General features: G+C 43.2%; 1 protein-coding gene across 2 annotated transcripts in view; it reads left to right on the top strand.

Annotated features, from left to right (window-relative positions):
• The window catches only part of FSIP1 (fibrous sheath interacting protein 1), a 120083-nt gene extending 100230 nt beyond the window's left edge, over positions 1-19853 (top strand). The window contains exons 12-13 of one of the 2 annotated variants that reach the window (XM_053257562.1): positions 16015-16552; positions 19649-19853. In XM_053257562.1, coding sequence (XP_053113537.1) covers positions 16015-16552; positions 19649-19653 — 543 coding nt within the window. In that variant the 3' untranslated portion in view covers positions 19654-19853. Of the gene's footprint in view, positions 1-16014; positions 16597-19648 lie in introns of those variants that run through there. The other variant, XM_053257552.1, reaches the window with a different exon arrangement.
• Positions 19854-20400: the final 547 nt, after the last annotated feature.

Below are 20400 nucleotides of genomic sequence, written 5' to 3'. Positions count from 1 at the left end.
AACTACACATAGCTTTCATGCATTTTCCACACAGAAGTGCTTTCCATGTTGGAAAATCATAATATCTAAAGTAGCCCTCATAATGAAGCACAAGCTACTTCAGATGTCATGCTTGCCCTGATTTAGACTCATAACAGTCAACAGAAATATAGACATTATAAGTTCAAGGTAACCAGATCACTTTTCATGGTTGCAGAGCGCAACGACTAGAAGAATTATAAGAATGTGTTTCTCCAAATGGTTGCTGTTAAATGGCCCAACCTGTGTCATTTGGGAGGAAGGTGGGCCTGTGTGAGAAGCTCTCTCACCGCCGTCACCCAGCTCCCAACCTGTCATGATTGAGGGGTGGGCGGGTTCTTGCTGCTGGGTGGGCGGGCCCATAGGAGTTCTTGCTGCTGTCCTCGCTGCACCACAACAGTTTTAAAACTAGGAGCCCCTTCTGGTAGTGATCAAATTCAAGGATGAAAACCATGGGAAGCTGAACTGAACAAAACTGTGCAGTATGATTTTCCTTTAAAAGCATCCATCCAAAATACAGAGTTTTGAAATTTTTATTTTCACATGCATTTATTTTTTTCCCCCACATTGAATTTTTTATTCCAAAAATGATAATTGCAGGAGCCCACATTCAGTGGTGTCGTCATATTGAAAAGCTTGGAGTTCGTAGTAAAGAAAGGGGAACCCCAGGACCTGCAGGAGGTTTATTTGCCAGTCATGAAAATAATCTAGTTCTTAAGTCAGCAAGAAGATGCTGCTTTTATAGCCTGCAATGGAAGGAATTATTTTGAGAAAAAGTGCTGTGTGGTCACAGTTCCCAAAATGCTTTGTAGATGTATGTGGATGGGGGTGTAGTTTGGCAGGACCGAAGAACTTGGTTTATGAGAGGTCAAGGACAGCGTTAGCAATGAATGTGAATTCCTTTACAAGCTCCGTGAGAATGTTTCCTCCAGGGCTTGAGTGAAGGTATTGGTAAGCTACTGTGGGGAATGTCAAATTGCAGCTGTGCTCAGCAAGGTATGCATAATTTTCAGGAATTCCAATAGCCACTGAAAGAAAGAGAATAGAAATCCCCGACTGTTTATCTTAGCAAAAGAGCATTAAGCCTTTAACTTGAGAATTTTGCAGCTATCTCCGCCATTACCATAAAAACCAAAAGACAACTGAACAGGGAAAGAGAGAGAAAGACTAAGAAATATGTGGTGAAAATTGTACTTACTTTTGGAAACAAACCCCCCCTCCCAAATGGTTGAATAAATTCTTTGAAAAGAAGGTTGGTTACAAATATGAAAGCTTTGAATTCAGCTTAAATAGATTGCATTTTACCAGGATTCATGCCAGGTAGTTTATTTTACGTTTGTAATTACTGCTGGCAGGTTTTGTTTCTCTTAGAACACACATAAAATAGGGCTACAATTCTGTAAACATTGTTGGCAATATTTTAATACCAATAGTATTAGAACTGCTATTTTAAACTAATATGAGAGCTGGTGTGGTGTGTTGGTTGATGCATCAGACTCTAGGACCAAGAAGACTCTGATTGAAATCGCCACTCAAGTTGGCTGGGTCATCTTGGACCAATAAGTCTCAACCTAACTTTCCTCACAGGGTTTCGTGAAGATAAAGGGGGAAAACTTTTATACTGCCCTAAGCTGAGCTCTTTGGAGGAAGGGTGGGATAGATTGTGGCCATTCATATGACCTACCGTGTGTGTGTGGGCGGGGGGGAGGGCTTCTCAAACCTTGCCTTCCTCCCAGATGATCATGCTGTGCTTGGTGGGAGCGTGGAGTGTGCTCCCACGCAATCAGCACTGCTCCACGCAGCGGAGAGCAGGGCGGATCATTCTGAGGCCAGGACTCATTGTCATGCTGTGCTTGGTGGGGTGTGCTCCCACGCAATCAGCACTGCTCCATGCAGCGGAGAGCAGGGCGGATCATTCTGGGGCTTGTCCTGGCCTATGGGTGTTCCACAGTGCACTGTGCACCCTTGTGCACTGTGCACCAAGGGTGTTCTTGCGCCCTTAACCTGGGCTAAGGGCTGGGTTTCGGCTCCGGGTTTGGCGCCGCAGCAGCTCTGGGATCCGCGTGGCTCCCAGTGGTTCCCACAGGCAGCCAAGCTCAGGCTTGGCTGCCTAAGCCTGGCTTTGACTGCTTGTGAGAACAACCTCACAATATCAGAGGAAAGTGCTGAACTTTTGAATGACTGAATGAATGAATGAATGAAGTGTTTTGTATGTAACACTTTATAGATATGATGTTGGGATGGCTGTGCCCATTATAGTTTTACACCAAGGAGTTAATTTCAGCCTTTCCAATAAAATTGTTCTCTGTTTAACAGGGTGTATGAATGCACCCCCATATAACACAGAAGTAGCCATGTGGGAAAATATTTTATTGTACAACTTGCTTATGACTTCCCTGTGAGTACTGTACGTATCAATTTCTCTGGGGATTTTTATTTAGTGCAAAATTTCTGAATGAATTATGCTGTGGTTCACGACTTCTCTGGGAGTCCTTACCTCTGGTAATACCAGGTGCCTGGAAACTCATTGTGGTTGCTCAGTGGTGAGAAGACACACTTCTTTTTATTGTTCTTTCTCATGTTTCAGAGCTGAGCTGCTCTAAATAGCAGGGAGATTCCTCCCCAAAAGCTACGAAAGAACCAACTTATTTAGTAATGTTCCAGCATAGCTCTGATCTGTATATTACTTTGTTTCATTTAATGTATACAGATAAACATCTGTTAAATGGAATGTCCTGATAACTCTGGATTTCTATGGGCCTTTGCAAAACAGAGTTCTTCAAGACAGAACTGCTCTCATGGCTTGCTGGATTGGCACTTCATGCAAGGAAAATTGTAGAGGGAACATTTGGGATTATGCTTAGTGAGAGGTGCTTTAATCAGCTGCATGGTGGAATGACTGAGGGACAGACAAATTGGGTCACTGAGAGAGTCACTGAGAGGGACTCACATAACAGTGGGGGGTCAGAGCAGGTAAAGGTTTGCTCTGTTGGCTGAGTGGGAAAGGAGGACATATCTTTCCTAACTTCTTTAGTACTGCTCATGTCTCCAAAGTAGGATAGAGCCATTTCCCCCACTTTATCACTTGGACTGAACATGCTGCACACTGGTCTCCCCCATCGCCACACCCACCTGCACCGACAGAGCACACCATACACTGACTTTCCCCATCCAGGATCCCCCCCCCTCTCTCTCTCTCTCTCTCTCTCTCTCTCTCTCACACACACACACACACACACACACACACACACACACACACACCTCCTCTTATCTGGTGGTGGCAGTTCCTTGTCCCATACTGCCACTTCAAACAAAATAGTAAGAAGTGATCCAAAAACATTTCCTGTTCACTTCATGCCACCCTCTGCCTTATGTTAGGGACTGGTATGTATGTATGCCACCAGGTGAAATTTGGAGAGGCGGCAAGCCTGATGAAACATCTGGAGACAATGGAATGGCAGAAGCAGCCAGGGGCAATCCGCCAGCTCTGTCAATCTGCCACCTAACTGCTTCATCCAACGTCATCAGCAGGCTGGGCGTGCTCCTCCTTTGCCTTACCTCAATGTGCTTAAGCAGTTTGGGTGGTTTCCTTGGGCTTCCTCTTACACTGGAAGTGAACTAGACAGGGAGTACTTTTCTAAAGCTCAGGGACACTCTCTTATTTGCAGTTACTTCACAAATTCTGGGGATGGACCTAGCATGGAAAATGGGGTCTGGTGCTCAGCTATGGGTAATCCTATCTCAGATTACAGTCTGCTTGCAGAAGCTCAGTGTAGTGCCCTGTAGCAAGCCCACTTTAGATGAATGACCTGGGGTTTTGAGTTCTTATTCAAAACGGGAAGTGGCGAGTCATATTCCAAGTTAAATGCAAGATGGCACTAAATTGTTTCTAAAGGAGTACACACATTGTATGTCTGTGTACTTGAGATGATTGGGAATAGCTGACACTTTGAATTTAATTATGTAGTTGATGATGGAGTTGCTGACAGTGATTATTTGTACATCTGGCATAAATTTAAGAAAGGAAAATACAATGATACCAGTGTTCCCTCTCTTTTTTCCTTTGTCTCTAACATATACTTGAATATTTGAGCAAACTCACTGTTTTGTACATTCTTGCTTTTAAGCCTGCATCTTTTCTGCAGCACTTTTTCTTGCTTCATTAGTTCAGTTTAACATGAGATATGTACTGAGGTACAATAAAAAAATGTAAACATTGCCATAAAAATATGCCATAGAGCCAGTATGTCACCAGTGTTGCCTTGCTACCCATAAGCCAGGTTCATTTATTGTGTTCTGTGTCTTAATTTTGGATTTATTTATTTTTAAAAATAGATTCTGTATCTTTTTGTATCATGTATTTATTTTCAAAAATGACTTTGGCCTGTGGCTATGCAGTTAATTAGTATTCTTATTTACATATCCAACCCCAACCATGTATTAACTCCACCACACTGGTTTTTGCATGACGTTCTGTTCTACCTTTTAAAATGCAGAGGTGTTTCTCTACTGAAGAGTTATTCCATAAAGAACCCTAAAAGCCCACAAGATATTTTTACTGCAAGCTTCTCTATAAAATACCATAAGTGGAATTCATGAATTCTACCGCAAAACCATAGCATTCCCTGGGAGCTCCTCATGATTATTCCTACTATGCACATAGGGCACGTAGCCTGCTCATTCCTTCATTGGTCTTCAGTAGTTAATTACATGCAGAACCTCACTTGGTGAAGAACCCACTAATACAGAATTGTGTAATCTTGTATGCATATTGATCTAACCTAACAGCATTGTCTATGTGTACAACTATAGGGTTTATTCAGGACTTTGTGCCCTATTTCTGCATTATTCATACTGGGTTAGATCCTAGCTTACTGGTCCATGAATGGAAACTAATTTCTGTTGGTGGAACAGAAGAAGAATTATGCTCATGGACAGGCACCTTGCAAAAGGAGCTTTCATTCATGGAGTGGTAAGTTAGGATCCGAATCATTGGCTTTAAACATGAGGCTTTCTTTGAAGACTTCTCAGAAACGTCAGTTAGAACAAAACACAGCTGCTAGAGACCAGCTATACACATCTCACTAATACCTAAACAGCTACATGGGCTGCCAGTCCATCTCCAGGCATGAGTCAAAATGATGGATACTACCTATAAAACCCTAAACTAGGGACCTGGCTACTTGAAGGGCAGCCTTCATGTAGGAATATATAACAGGGATGTCTTTAGAGAGCCCTGGCGGGGTGTGGGACCTGGGGCAAATCAGCCAGTGCGGGGCCCCCTTCCAGTTAAATCTAATGGTGGTTAAAAGAGCAAAGCCTGGGGTGGTCACGCTTGCTTGCCATGCCCTAGGGACAGCCCTGGTATATAAATAATAATAGTATTAGTAGTAGCCTTCCACATGAACTTTCCTGAAGCCTTGGTTCTTTATCTGAGGCCCTACTCCAGGTTCTCCATCTAAAATTAAACAAGTGGTGATCAGATATGGGGTTTTTTTTTTGTCATGGCACCTTGTATGTAGAATCCCATGCCCAAGGAAACTCACTCAGTTGCCTTTTTGACATTTCTAATTTGCCCAGGGATTTCAACATGTTTTATAGCTGGTTTAATTTTCAGGTACAACTCTGCTGGAGTTTACTGATTTTATAGCTGCTTTTCTTTTTAAACTGCTATTGATTGTATCTACTTACTTACTTAATTAATTAAAATATTTATACCCCACCCCTCCAGTATACTACTGCTCAGGGCGGCTCACAACTTCAACAAAACAGATACAATGGAAAAGAAAAGATTAATAAACAAGTTAAAAGACCAGACTAAAACCACATTTAAAATATAAATTTTATATTTTATATTTTATTACATTGGCAATTTTAATCCCCATGTTGGGACTGGAGACTGCCAGTAGAAGTATGAAAGTTGCAGATAATTGCCACTGATGAAGACTTAGTCCAGTCAAAACGTGTTTGGCAAAATCACAAGATTGATTAGATATTGGCAAAACCAAGATTTCAATTTTATCTTTCAATCAAAATGCGACATTGCAACTACAAGGGAACATCTGTCAAACTTCTCCCATTCATTGACACGACTTTTTGGAAATGCATTATCCAGTCTAATCTTTTCAATCAGACCTATAGACTATTGTAATGAAATGTTATTGATCATTTCCCACCAACTTTATTGTGGCATATAGATATATTGTATTGATTTGGATTCATTATATTTAATATAGTCCAGATAGTTCTCAACCATATCTATCTATCTATCAAATTTGTACACGGCCCCAAAATTTCATCTCTGGGCAGTTAACAATAGCATTAAACAAGTTAAAACATATACAAAAACTTTAAAACAATTCAACAATTTAAAAATAAACCAGAGATTAAAACCTAAAATTTTAAAAAGCTGAGAAAGCTTGAGTGAAGAGGTGGGTTTTCAAGTGCTTTTTAAAAATTGTCAGAGATGGGGAGAATCGTATCTCAGTAGGGAGAGCATTCCACAGTCTCGGGGCAGCAACCAAGAAGGCCTGTCCCCATGTGGCCACCAGCCGAGCTGGCGGCAGCTAAAGACGGACTTCTCCAGATGACCTCAATGGGCGGTGGGGCTCATAACAAAGAACATGTTCTCTTAAATACCCAGGGCCTAAGCCATTTAGTACCTTATAAGTTATAACTAGTACTTCGTATTTTGCCCAGAAACCTATTGGCAGCCAGTGTAGCTCTATCAGCAAAGGAGTAATGTGGTCCCTCCGAGATGACCCCGAGACCAACCTGGTTGCAGCATTCTGTACCAACTGAAGTTTCCGGACTACATACAAAGGCAGCCCTACATAGAGCACATTACAAAAGTCAAGTCTGGAGGTTACCAACAGATGTACCACTGTTTTGAGGTAGTTCATGTCAAGAAATGGACGCTGCTGGCGTATCAGCCGAAACTGATAGAAAGCCCCTCTGCCCACCATCTCAACCTGAGATACCTGGATCCAGAAGTACTCTGACTGTGAACCTGTTCCATTTGGGGAAGTGTGACACCATCTAGAACAGGTAGATCAAAATTGTATCTGGAGTTCTGACCCCGCACAATAAGTACCTCCATCTTATCCAGATTCAGTCTCAGTTTATTCTCCCTCATCCAGCCCATTACTGTTTCCAGGTAGGCATTTAGGGAGGTTATGCCATCTCCTGAAGAAGCTGACATGGAGAAGTAGATCTGGGTATCATCAGCATACTGATAACAACCCGCTCAAAATGCCCTGATGATCTCTCCCAGCGGTTTCATGTAGATGTTAAAGAGCACTGGAGAGAGTATGGAGCCTTGAGGGACACCATGCTTAAACTCAGATTTCGAAGAGCAACAATCTCCAATCAACACCATCTGGAATCTGTCTGAGAGGTAGGAGCAGAACCACTGTAGAACAGTGCCTCCCACCCAACAGAGTCACACTTCCTCTCTCAATTCCCAATTGGAGATCATCAATCAGGCCAACCAAGGCAGTCTCTACCCCATAGCCCATCCGAAAGCCAGTTTGAAATGGGTCTAGATAATTTCCTCCAAGACCTCCTGGAGCTGAGAGGCCCCCACCCTCTCAATTACCTTGCCCAGCCATAGGAGGTTGGAGACAGGCCTATAGTTGCTCAGCTCTGAGGGGTCTAATGTAGGCTTCTTTAGAAGAGATCATATAATTGCCTCCTTAAGACAAGGAGGCATCCTGCCTTCCCTCAGAGAAGCATTTATGATTTCTACCAGGCCTCCTACAACAGCCTCCCTGCTAGATAGAACAAGCCATGTTGGACAAGGGTCAAGAGAACATGTGGTAGGCCTCGCTGTTCTAAGCAGCTTGTCCACATCCTCAGGAATTACAAACTGAAAACGATCCAGTCAAACCACATAAGAGGAGTTGCCGGACACCTCCAATTCAGACATCAAATTAGTTGTGGAGTCTCCATCTAAGTCAGCCCGAATCTGAAAGATATTATCTGCAAAAAATTCTTTAAACACATCACAGTGGGTAACTGATGGCTCCAAATTCTGATTCAAGGAAGGGGGGGCACATACTAGCCCCCTCACAACCATGGATAACTCTGCTGGATGTGAACTCGCAGATGCAATACGGGCAGAAAAGAACCGCTTCTTTGCAAAACGTATTGCCCGAGCATAGATCTTTAAATGTGCTCCATGTCGTAATCTGTCGGATTCGAATCAAGTCTTTTTCCACTTGCTCTCCAGTCACCTACCTCGCTGCTTCTGCCCCGTAGATCTACCATATACCAAGGGGCCAGTTTCAAAGCAGGTTGGAGGGGAAGCTTAGGAGGAATCGTGTCTACTGCCCTAGTGAGCATGTTGTTCCAGTTCTCCACCAGGGCATCAACAGGATCACCGGCAAAGCCAACATTGAATCCCTCCAAGGCTTCTTGGAATCCTATGGCATCCAATAACCTCTTCAGGCAGACCATTCTAATAGGCCCCTCACCCCTGTGGAGGTGGAAAGTGGTTGTAAGCCTAACCTTGACCAGATGGTGATCCGTCTATGACAATGGGGAAATCACAGGAGTCAACCATGGGCCATGGAACATCACCCTGATCAGAGTAAAAGACCAAATCAAGCGTGTGACCTGCAATATATGTCGGTCCAGAGACCACTTGGGATAGGCCCATAGTTGTCGTGGCTGCTATGAACTCCTGACCTGCCCTGGACAAATTGGTCCTGAAATGAACATTAAAGTCCCCCAGCACCAAAAGTCTGGGAGACTCCAACACGAGTTCTGCGACCAAGTTTGTGAGCTCAGTAAGGGATTCCATTGGGCAGCGGGGCAATCAGTACACCAACAGAAGTCCCAATCTATCCCTGGTCCCCAAACTTAAGTACACACATTCAATGTGCTGTGATACCCCAACAGGGACCCTGGTAAGGGAGATGTTATCCTTATAGACCACGGCCACTCCACCTCCCCACCCACATCCCCATACCTGCTCCTCTACCGAATACCCTGGAGGGAGAAGCTTGGACCAAACTGGGCCACTAGCTTCCTCCAACCAAGTCTCAGTGATGCACACCAGGTCAGCCCCTTCATCCATAATCAAATCATGGATGAGTTCAGGTTTATTTTGGACCAACCTGGCATTGCAAAGGAGCAAGGTAAGGCGATGTGGGTTTTTGGCAGTGCTTCCCAAGGTCACAGAGCTTGCAGGTCAGCCGGAGGAGGAGACAGCTATTAAATTTCTGACTATCCTTCCCCTGGAATGGCCTGTTGACCTGCCAACGTTACTTCTTCTATTCCCCACCACCACCGGAATAGCTTCCCCACATTCAGCGAAGGCGCCCCCTGTCTCCCCATCTCCAGACAAACCCAGACCCATTACAACTACTTCAACCCAATCTCAGTAACAAAGCTGGCACACTTACCGCTGCAACTCCTCAAACAGCCAAACTGAATATAGTATAGCCCAACCCTCAGCTCTGCACCAAAGGCAAGCACCAAAGGCCCCTTCCTTAAAAAGCCTCCAGACTCCTTCCTCTCATGAAGGACTCTGGGCAAGGCTGATGTAATCAGTCAGTGCCTGCAGGTGGTACAGTTCAGGCAGGGAGGTTCCCAGTCAGGCAGCAGGACTGTGCTGGTCTGAGTTGTTCCGGCCAGCAAACCAAGGGTGTGGGGAGGCAGCTCAAAGACTCCCAGCTGTCCAACAAAGGAGGCTAGATGGTAACGAGTCAAAGCTCACCTCCTCCGATCTTCTTCTTCATATATTTTTATTACTATTATATTAAATCATTAGTTTATAGTATAATTTGATTATTTCTTGATGTCTTGATCAAATGTCTTGAGCCAACCTTGGTGAACAGATAGCCTTGGAAAAGGAAGAACAGGCCCTCCATCTGTAAGCACTGCAGAAACACAGTGTAGGGATTAGGATATTTCCCCTTTTTGATACTACTGGTCTTCCTGTAACTCCTCGCAGTGCGACCACTACAGGAATTAAAGCTCATTGAGGGCTTTGTTAAACTTAAGAAACCATTTGAGCATCGGTTACGTATACTAGCATTAGTCAGAGTTCCTTGTTACCCACGCAATCAATTAACAAACGCTGAAATATTAAGAAAGGGTATAAAAAGAATGATTTTTTTTTCTTGGATCTTCCTCACATCTTTCAGTAGTTTGTGCCAGAATATAAGCAGGGAGATAGTGGGCGCTGATGCCACTTCATATCTAACTTGCTGGAAAATAAAAGCAAACGTGCAAACTAGATAAGCCTATTGGTTTTTTTGTAATTTAAAACAGCCAAAACCACATCTAAGCATTCTTGGCTTACTGTGCTCCTTTCACTAAAAGTCAAAGCCACAGCTAAGCAGTATATGGTGAAACAAGATCCATATTCTAGTCTTATAAAATCTGTTGACATATAATGCTAAATAATTACAGACAGGGGAGGTATCTGTTTGCATTACATAAGGAAATATAACAGGCCTTTTCTGTACAGTAAGGCTCAAACTGCATGTGAAGCAACAGATCTGTGTCTTAAATTCGGATCTACTTCAGTAAAACAGAAATGAAAGGGGGTGATGATGTGATTCCTTCCAATACCAGAAGTGAATCCAGCTGGGAGAAAAACACTTCGTGGAGAGGGGGCTTGTGGGGCATAAGCAGGAGGCAGGAAGAGGGCTCTGTGCTAACTTGTGAACCCCCTTCAAACTGCCCCTTTCCAGCTTTATAGCGTCTGGGGGAGATCTGGATTTAAATACATTGAGCTGTTATTGTCACACATAGTTTGAGCCCCTGCCTCTCTTTAGCCTTGTGCAGTGATTTACACAAATCTTAGTTCAGAGATAATAGCAAGATATCCCATCTGCACGTAAGAGGCTGACTGGATAGCCTTGCTGCGTGGAAAACAGTCATGCTGCTCTTCTCTCCTGTTCTCAGAAGGATCTGGCAAGATGTTTGATTTAGTCTGAGATGGGGAGGCTCACTGCCTTCAAGGAATAAAGTGAAATTAAACTGAATGAATTAATTGTTCACAAATGGTAAGGCATCAGTGCTGGAGTGTGTGGAAGGAGGTGGGTAGCCTCCCTGATGTTTAACACTTCAGAAAAAAATGTAAAGGAGCAACTTCATATTGGACTTGGATTTGAATGTTAAGGAAACACATAGAGGCTATTCACACGTGCATGCATAACTAGGCTAAGGTAGCCCAGCCTGGTTTTTCCACACGTGTGTGAACCACTGGGATTGGGCTGATCCTGATGGCTACACAGTGGCAAAGCTGGCTATTTAGCCACCCTTCAAAATGAGGTTAAGGGAGCAAGCTCTCCCTATCCTCATTTGTGTGTGTGTGTGTCAGACGTGGCTGCTTGAAGCCATGGCTAACACACTCAGGGAGGGGAGGGGAGTTCCCATAAGGCACTGTGCACTCATGTGCTGCATTATTGGAGCTCCGGGTTGGTGCAGGGCATTGCATCCTGGCCCCCGGAGCTACCAGCAGGAGCCAGTGCTTGCCTGGGCGGAAGAGCCACCCGCCCAAGGAGGCAGCACTGCTCATCTGCAGGGAGGGTAAGTGTAGCCCTAGTAGGGAGCCCCACTGCAGCTTCCTAAGCCCCCTAAAAATCATACCTGGGGGGTAAGAGGACTCTCAGGAGCAGCCTAGATATTGCATGGGGGGTGCAGTGGGAGGAATCTCTGGAAACTGGGCTGAGACACCTTCTGTGAGAGGAGTTCTGCCTATGGAAGGTACTTGTGCTGAATTTCCATGGATTCCTCCCTCCCATTGCAGCTTCCCATGCCCCATCCCATGCCATTCATTAGGGTCCCCAACCTTCAAGAGTGGCTATTGTATGCACACTGTTTAGGAACACACAGCTCACAGTCTGTGCACTGGGGAATAACATTAAAGGAAATAACATTTAAAAACACAATAGTACTTTAACAAACTTGTGCAGAGATGTTGCACCACCACTCATCCATGGGAATGTCACAAATAGTACAGAGTAGGTACCCAAGACACTCATAGCCAGAGGCTGACATATAGAGCAAGGATGCACCAGTGCAGTGAGAGAGCAGCCACAGAATGTTCCAACTCACTGCACCAGAGCAGCGGGCGTGGCAGTTTCTGATACCTTCCTCTTCCCCAGGAAGTCCGCTGTGCCACCCAAAAATATGTCCCTAAGGGCTGGGCAACCCTCAGAGACATATTTTCAGATGGCACAGAAGGCTTCCTGGGGAAGGGGAGGGCATCGTTAACAGTGAAAAAGAGAATTGGCAATGAGTAATAGTACAGAGTAGGATATTTTCCTTCCGATGTAGGTTCTGTGACCTTTAACAGCTTATATGGCGGGCAGACATTCACCAGGTGTAACTTTCCCAGCATAAATGCTGCAGTGAAAAAAAGCTTCACTTGCTGAATTTCTGTTTGTTGTGAAACTGTTTAAGAGCTGTGACAGATAATTGTTTCTCCAGCGTAATGGGAATAACTTCTCATGTATCATTACAGCACTGGCACTTTCCATTCCAAATTCCACCTATCCCCTTGCCACCTTCTGTTGCTCCCTGTTGTGAGGTAAAAATTAAAATTAAAAAAATCCCTTCTGATTGCAGCAGTCGGGTAAGGAGGCCATGTGAAGGTGAGTAGTGAGGTCAGGTCCCATTGGTTTCAGTGGGGGGGGGGGTTGACATGTACTTAAATCTCTCCCATTGAAACCAATGGGACCTAAAAGGGCTTCAATTTAGGTGGATTGTGCCTTTTCATTAGGCTACTGTAAGGGCCAGTCACATCCATAACACTCAGGATGCTGCAATGTACTACTGGCAAGAGGGAAATAAAGGAATGAGGTGGGAGTTGCTTTAGCTACGGCCTTGCTCAATGCTTTGGTGCATTTTAAAACATTGCAATAAACTCTGGGCAAATATCTGACACTTCTAAAATCTTAAGATATTGAGACAGCTGCAGTGTGCTTCTATCAGTACATGTTTAAAAGGGGGAGCGGGAGAGATGTCCTTGCAAGTATAACCCAATCTTCTAATTATTTACCCAAATGTGAGCCTGTGTGCTGATTGCCTTCACTGGTTTACTTCTTCACAAGGACTGTTTGTCTCCGGAGGCCAGCAAGAAATACAAGAAGAGAGGAAAACCCCTTAGGGAGGGGTTTGAAGAGTTCTTTTATTGTTAAATCTACTGAATAGGCAATTGTGGTGAGGCACAGACAAAAGACTATAGTTAGGGGAATTACATACATATCCTAAAGACATTGGGTTGGATCCTAACCTTGTGCTTCATGAACAGAAGCTCCTTCCTGAACAGAAGCAGCTTCCATTAGTTCATGGGACACAAAGCAGCACATTAACTTGAAGTAACTTGAAGTAAGTAAATTCAGCACATTCACTTGAAGTAAGAATGGATTCACACAACCATTGTTTGACCAAACAATGGCTTTTGTATTCACCTAAAGAGATAGCTGACTCCCATGGCCATCCCACTCTTGCAATTTTTGCAACAGTCAACTACTGATGGGAAGACTAAGTCATCCCAAGTTCCCCAAGTATTGTTGCCACCTTTTCCTGAAAGAGGTATTGTGCCTTCTTTAGCAACTACTGACAGGAAGAAGCTCACCAAGTGAATGTTTCCATATGGTGGGGGGAGTTTCATCTGCTGAATTTCTGCCTGTCATCAGATTCGTGAAATGTTAGAGAAGAACCTTACATACACACACACACACTCCTAGATTTGCAGAAATTTACAATATAGTTTAGTAATACCATATAACATCCATATTTATATCAGTAGTCCAGTAAATGGAACACTAATACAGTGTACTTCCCCCCACTAACAATAGCTTCTTTATTTCAGAGCAGTGATGATTGCCATGTCAGAAGGGTGTGTTTTCTGTCAGTCTATGAATTGCCTTGTCAAAAATAAGCTAAAATATTTTCACCACTTTAGTTCCAGCCAAAGCAAAACACTTTTAAATCCCTTTGATTTCAGCGGGAAGGTTAGAAATGTGCTTATATTTACAACTGCAGGGAGATATTCCAGTATGAAGCAGCCATTTATTCTGAAGTGAGCAGGCCCTCACAACCATTTTCATGATTGTCGCTACCAGTGGGGTAGCCACTGTAGAGCAAGGGGGGAACCAATTACCCTGGGCAGCAGAGTTTGCCAGGAGACCCCGCCTCCTCCCCCAGTTCACACCCTTGTCCTCACCCCCCCATGCTGCTGCACCACCGTTGGTGGGTGCCATCCTCCCTGTGCTACAGCTGCAGCCGGGCACTCCTCTCTCACAAGTGAGGGAGAAGAAGGAAGAAGGAAGTGCTCACTGGCTGGGTGGCCCAGATGTCTGTGCCTGGCACTGCTAACACCCTCTGCATTGGTTTCCTGATGCAGGCAGAAGCAGCATGTCCAGCACAGGGTACCGCACCTGGTAGCAGATTAGGGCAGATGCATCACCCAACAGTAGGTGCAGCAGGGAGTGGAAGGGGCAACCATCCTCCCATCCTGTCCTGGAGCTGCTGCCAGCTACAGCCCTGGTGCTTACTCTTTTAAAAGCTACAATCACTGGAAATGAGTTCAGTGGAACCCATGTTAGTAGCAGCATCACAGTAAACACCCTCCATGTGATTGGGTGTAGGGATGTGCTCAAAAAGTTATTCGGTGCCCAAATCGCAGGCACATCCCTTTAAAAACAAGGGCTTACACAGACCCTTTAAAGAGTAGGCGAGCAGGTCCATACCTGCTTCTGGTCCGATCACTGCCACTGCCATAATCCCAGCGCTCCCTACAGCTGTGCTGGTGAGGAATCTCCCAGCTGCCCCGTATGCTGGTGTTGCACAGGGGCATCTGGGAGAATCCCCGCTGGTGTGTGGGCATGGCTGGGGGGAGCACTGGGATTACAGCAATGGCAGAGATCAGAGGAGGAGCAGGTATGGACCTGCTCTCCTCTGCTTTAAAAGGATTGTGTGAGCCCTCATTTTTAAAGGGACGTGCCCATGATTCAGACACCAAATCACATTTCGGCACATCCCTAGTTGGGTGCTCAAGTACATGATTGCATGGCCGATGGTTGTGGTCATGGTTACACTACAATTACTGGGCCTCTATATAGTCCTTAGAATGTCATTAAACAGACTATGTTTAAGCTGAGACAAGAGAAGAAACATGAATGTTTCTTCAAGAAGCATTGGTTACATTGGTTGATCTCCCCTCCCCCCATTTTTTAGCATATTCACAAGGGGACCAGTTTTGTCTGCACATTATCAAAGGGTATTTATGTCCCATCTTGTTTATTTGTGTATTTATTTTAAAAATTTCTAACTGCCTTTTGATCAAATGATCCCCCAAAGTGACTTGCAACAAATTATATTGTATTGTTATAACATATTGTTATAATCATCTGTTTACTCTAACAATAATCATTATACAATAATGATTGTTATAATGAGCTCATTGTTATAATGAGCCATTAGCTCATCTCTTGATGATAGGGCAGCTAAGAGAAATGCTTGGGGGACATCAAGTCAAAGTCTCTTCCTAGCTCTCTAGGGTTCCTGCCACTGCTGCTGCTAATCTTATGGTAACTGCAGCAAGGCACCATAATGAAGTAACCCCCATTCAGGCAGTGTGCTGCAGGTAGTGCTGGATGTTACTGCCACTGGAGGGTGGGACTTCTCATGCGGCCAAGATGAAATGTGGCTCTTGGCTCATCTTTTAGTGGCAGGGCAGATGCGGGGGGAAGTGTTGTCTCTAGGGAAGCTCTACAGATCAGGCTGGTAATGAGTTCACACTTGTATTTTTAAATAAGTACACAGGTGACAAATTTATTTCCTGTTGTTGGACAGATTAAAATTTTCTCAATTCATTGTCTGGCAGTTTCCCTTTGTTTTGGAGCCTGGAGTGTGCCCTTTGGCATCAGAGATCAGCACTTCCATTATTTCTCTTGTGTTGTTCAAGCTGTTTTATGATGGCATTATTTACAGTTACATTTTGACAGGGAGAACCTTTTCCTTGTTTTCCAGCCAGAGGGACTGCCTTGTCTCTCAGAAGAGCAGCTCAATGCCCTTCTGGAAGAATGCATGCAGTCCCAAAGAACAGTAAACAGGCTTGCCCTGCCAAAATCTCAGGGATCTCTTTTTGATGGAATGAGTCCCTGTTGTGACACATCTGGACACACCATTCTGGACAGTAGAAATGAACCAGCTGATGGTGCCCACAGTGTGGGAATGTTGACAAGCCAAGAAATGGTTGGAGCCGAAGATGAAGATATATATTCAAAGGAAATGATGGAAATCCCAGACTCTGCTCTCAGCAAGACATTAGTTGAATCTCAACCGTCAGAGAAATCTATGACTGAGAAAAAAGAAAATGATAACCCAGAAGGCCAAGAGGAGATAGCACGTACTAGCAGTGCTGAAGACTACTTCATGTCAAGAGCCATCAGCAGAGACAGGCCGAAAAAGCCCTCTTTTCTTGATGAACCTTTTTATTGTATCAGTGTGAACAATGAGCTATCCACAGATGCCGACATTCCCAGCATACCATTGAAAACCAGAGGAGGTGAGGTTCTTAATAAACCTTTGGAATAAGCTTTTGATTATGATTTTAAAAACCCAAGCAGGTTCTCGCCAAAGGTATGCACTAATGTATTATGATTACACTGATGGGGCAAAAAAAAGCCCTTTCATAAGGCACAGAACTATGCCAGAAATAACACAAAATTTCACAATGTTTTCTGACATTCTTGAACTGACATAAATAGCTGCGAGATTAGTTCTGTTAGAAAAAGCACTAAAAATAATGATTGATTATGTCAGCCATCAATGGAGTTGGATATAAACATGAATTATCTCTTTAATAATAGGCAAACAGATTTCTTTTGTTCTTTGTGTCAACAAGTGGCATGAAAAGGTTCCACAAAAGGTCAACTCATTGCATTTCTTTAACATAAAAAGCACTAAACTAAAAGAAAATAAAAGAATCTGACAAAGAAATCCAGTTATAAAGGGGGGGGGTCTTTTCTGAGCATATGAAAAATGCTCTTTTTGGAGCATGCAGTAATATTATAATGTACACAAATAAGGAACTGATATATATTGGCCCTGATCCTCTTAGGTATGCCAAGGCTTTCTGAGCACTCAGCAGAGCTTCTACCTTTTTTCTTCTAACCGTTGCTCCTCATGCTGTATCACACTTTTGAAACACAAGATGTAAAAGTAGTCTGACAAATGGTGTGGGGTCTCCTGGGAAGTGGAAAAGGCATTTGGAGCCATATATAAGAGAAGCTTAGTGTGTGGCCCTCTGGACTGGAACTGCTGCTTTTAATACTTTGCACAAAAGAATAATGTAGTGGATTGTGGATGCTTCCATGGGATTTAATTAGACCTAACTGTGTACAGGATTGTGGCCCTGGCCATTGGTTTACATGGTGCCATGCAGAAGGTGGGCAAGAACAGGTGTGACCAGCTTAAAGTTTGGTCTGAGGATGGGGATTAAGGGTTTAAGCTGTTTTGATTACTATTCTCATTTTTCACATGGGAAGATGAGCCTGAAAAATATTTTCTTGATGTAGTGAAAGCTGTCCAGGTGAATTTGCTCTTTCACGAATATAACAAGTTGTTGTGTGTGTCAGTGGCAAGAGGATCAGGCCCACATCTGAAGATGGGGCAATGCATGGGGAACCACATATACAAACCCCATTCAGCTGTAGCATCCATGTTCTGGTAACCAAAGCAGTGAGCATGCAAATTTCTACTCTACTCTAGCAGTAAATGGAATTGACGTCCCAAGGTCACCCAGTGAGAATATAGCTGAGCAGGAATTCCCCAAGGATTCCCCAATATTTTATCCAATGAAATATCTGGAAGATAAGGGCATTGCTCTATTAAATGTGGCAAATTTTATTTCTCTGCAGTATTTTGATGATACATGATTGTCTGTTTGGGAATTATTATTATTTAAATACTATAATGACTTTGTGACAGGGTTTCAGACACATAGGCTAACCAGTAGACAGATTATGTTTCAGAGTTAATCAGTTAAGCGTCCCAAAATTAGAAAAGGGGGGGGGGTTTAAGCCTGTTCTTAATTCTGCCATTAAAATGGACGTAAAAGTGCTTGGCTGTGGCTGGATGGTACCCACAGTACTATTGGGAAAATGTATCAGTGATAAATGAAAATGTCAATGTTTAATATTCTGCTAGGTATAATAAAGATGCTACTGGGTATTCCTAAGGAGCTAGTCCCTTCAACAATATCTGGCGTAATCTTGTTTATCAGGTGCTAAAATACTGGTAGCACAGAATTGGAGATTGCTTATTTTTAATTTTTTTTAATGCAGCCCTTTAAAGGAGTTTTCAGGGCAGTGTACAAAGACCAAATAAACATAACAGACTGCATCTGCAATGGCACTTATGGAAGGACCTTTTGTGGCTGTGGTGCTCTGCCAAGTTGCACTACTGCTAGTGGAAGAGCCACCCGAATGCACAGTGCACAGGGAGTTCTCTATTTGCATCTATATGGGTGTGTAGAAGAATTGTACAACAAGTTGCACTTGTGTAAGAATGCTTCTAGAGATGATTTGCTTTGCACAACTGTGTGCTACATCCTGGCTGGTGCAGCTACATTTATTTAGCACAAGATTAGTCTGGATATACCAGCTAATAACTGTAATATAATAAGTGATGGCCTGATTCTGCCAACATGCAACAACAGAATTTGAAAGTGTGGGATTTGCCTAATAAGTTGACATTAATGATACAAATTAGAGAAGGAAAAGGGCCTGTAAATAAATATGTTAGGAGCTGTTTCACACCTGTATGAGGAGAATTTTGTTCCTGGAAACACACATTTTATGGTTGATATATAGTTAGTGGTAATCAAAAAGTCTGACTCATGTGATTCTTTGGAAGAATAAGAAGGTTCTGAGCTGTGGTCTTTTAAACAGAATTGAAGTATTTCTGTGGCCTTTGAATCAGTGTCTATTTCTCTTTGTATAGCTATAATAAAGTAAAATAAAATAAAAGACCATTTGGATGATTAAGATGGCTAGTAACTGGGGGCTTTTGGGTTATGTAAAGGATACCAGAAAGGTAAGCCAACAGGAATTTAGTTAACCTCACTAACACTCATTAAAATATGTGATTGTCTGTCATCTGAATACTATCGTCTGCATTTTTATCTCTTTACATGCTAAAAGAGAGCACATATCTTTTCAAGATGTCTATAAATATCCTTGGATCAGTTCTGTCCATTACATACTTTTGGATCAATTCTGATATAACATTTGACTTTCATGGGGGGCGGGTTTGGATGCTACTTTTCTCTGCCGAAGCAGCCCACATGACTGAGAAGAAAGGTGTGCCAAAAAGCATGCCTGTCCTGGAGTCTCCCAGGTGTCCTGGCACCACCTTGGTGCAGTTCTTTATCATGGGGGGGAGGTGGCTTGTCTGGTAAGTGCCATGGAAGCAGTGAGCCCACATCCCTCTTGGATGTGTGGCTTGCTGCACAGTATGTAAGCTACTACTGGCTGCGCTGTATCTAATCCAGTACCCAGTGTGGGCTGATGGGACTGACAGAATCCAGCTGCTTTTTCACTTGTACTTTTGGAGACTGTAGATCTTTTAGTAATCCAAGAATTGTTCTGTTTCTCTGCAGATTAATTGAAAGGGGGAAATGTGCATGAAGAGTTATTTGCTGCTGGCATAACCAATCTAACTGACATTAAACCAGCCAACGTAACCAACGTTGGTAAATTCTAGTTCCCTGGTTATTGATTTACATAGGACCATTTCGGAAATTATTATGCACACCTGAACCTAAAAGCTTGTTGTTCAATAAAAACCTTTGTCTCACAATGGTTTTTTCTGTTTTGTTGGATTCTTTTTTGTCTTGTGTTCTTGCTGAGGTCACACTTCTAAATAAAAGGTGTTAATTGATATTTGGAAATAGCTTGCATTTATGCCCATCTTTAAAAATCCCAAAAGATGTAGATATATTATTTCATTTCATGTATATACTGCCCATCCAAAAATAACTCAGGGCAGTGCACAGTCATATAAGCTTCTCTGCCTGATTCTAATTATAAAATCTCAAAGTTTTAGGACACAAACTACATGCACATGTATACTCTCGGGGCATCATTATACATGCAGTATAGCAGTGGCTTTATGTAACTGAGAATAGGGTCCACATTCCTTACAATGAGCTGCATTTAATTATGAACAGATGAAGTATTTTGCAAGTTTATCTGAACAGCAGGTATGCAGGGCATGGGATGCTAAAAACCAAAGCTTGATTTCCTACTACTTAAAGGGATCAAGACATGTTTGTTCTTGCATCTTGCTATGTGGGAATGATTTAAACAAAAGCATTTTTAGAAAGGATCCCTCTGTTATAAATGTATGAAT

The sequence above is a fragment of the Hemicordylus capensis genome, chromosome 1 (genome assembly GCF_027244095.1).
Source record: "Hemicordylus capensis ecotype Gifberg chromosome 1, rHemCap1.1.pri, whole genome shotgun sequence".
In the NCBI taxonomy this organism is placed as follows: domain Eukaryota; kingdom Metazoa; phylum Chordata; class Lepidosauria; order Squamata; family Cordylidae; genus Hemicordylus; species Hemicordylus capensis.
The sequence above is the reverse complement of the archived record's forward strand: the minus strand, read 5'-3'. Positions and strand labels throughout refer to the sequence as shown.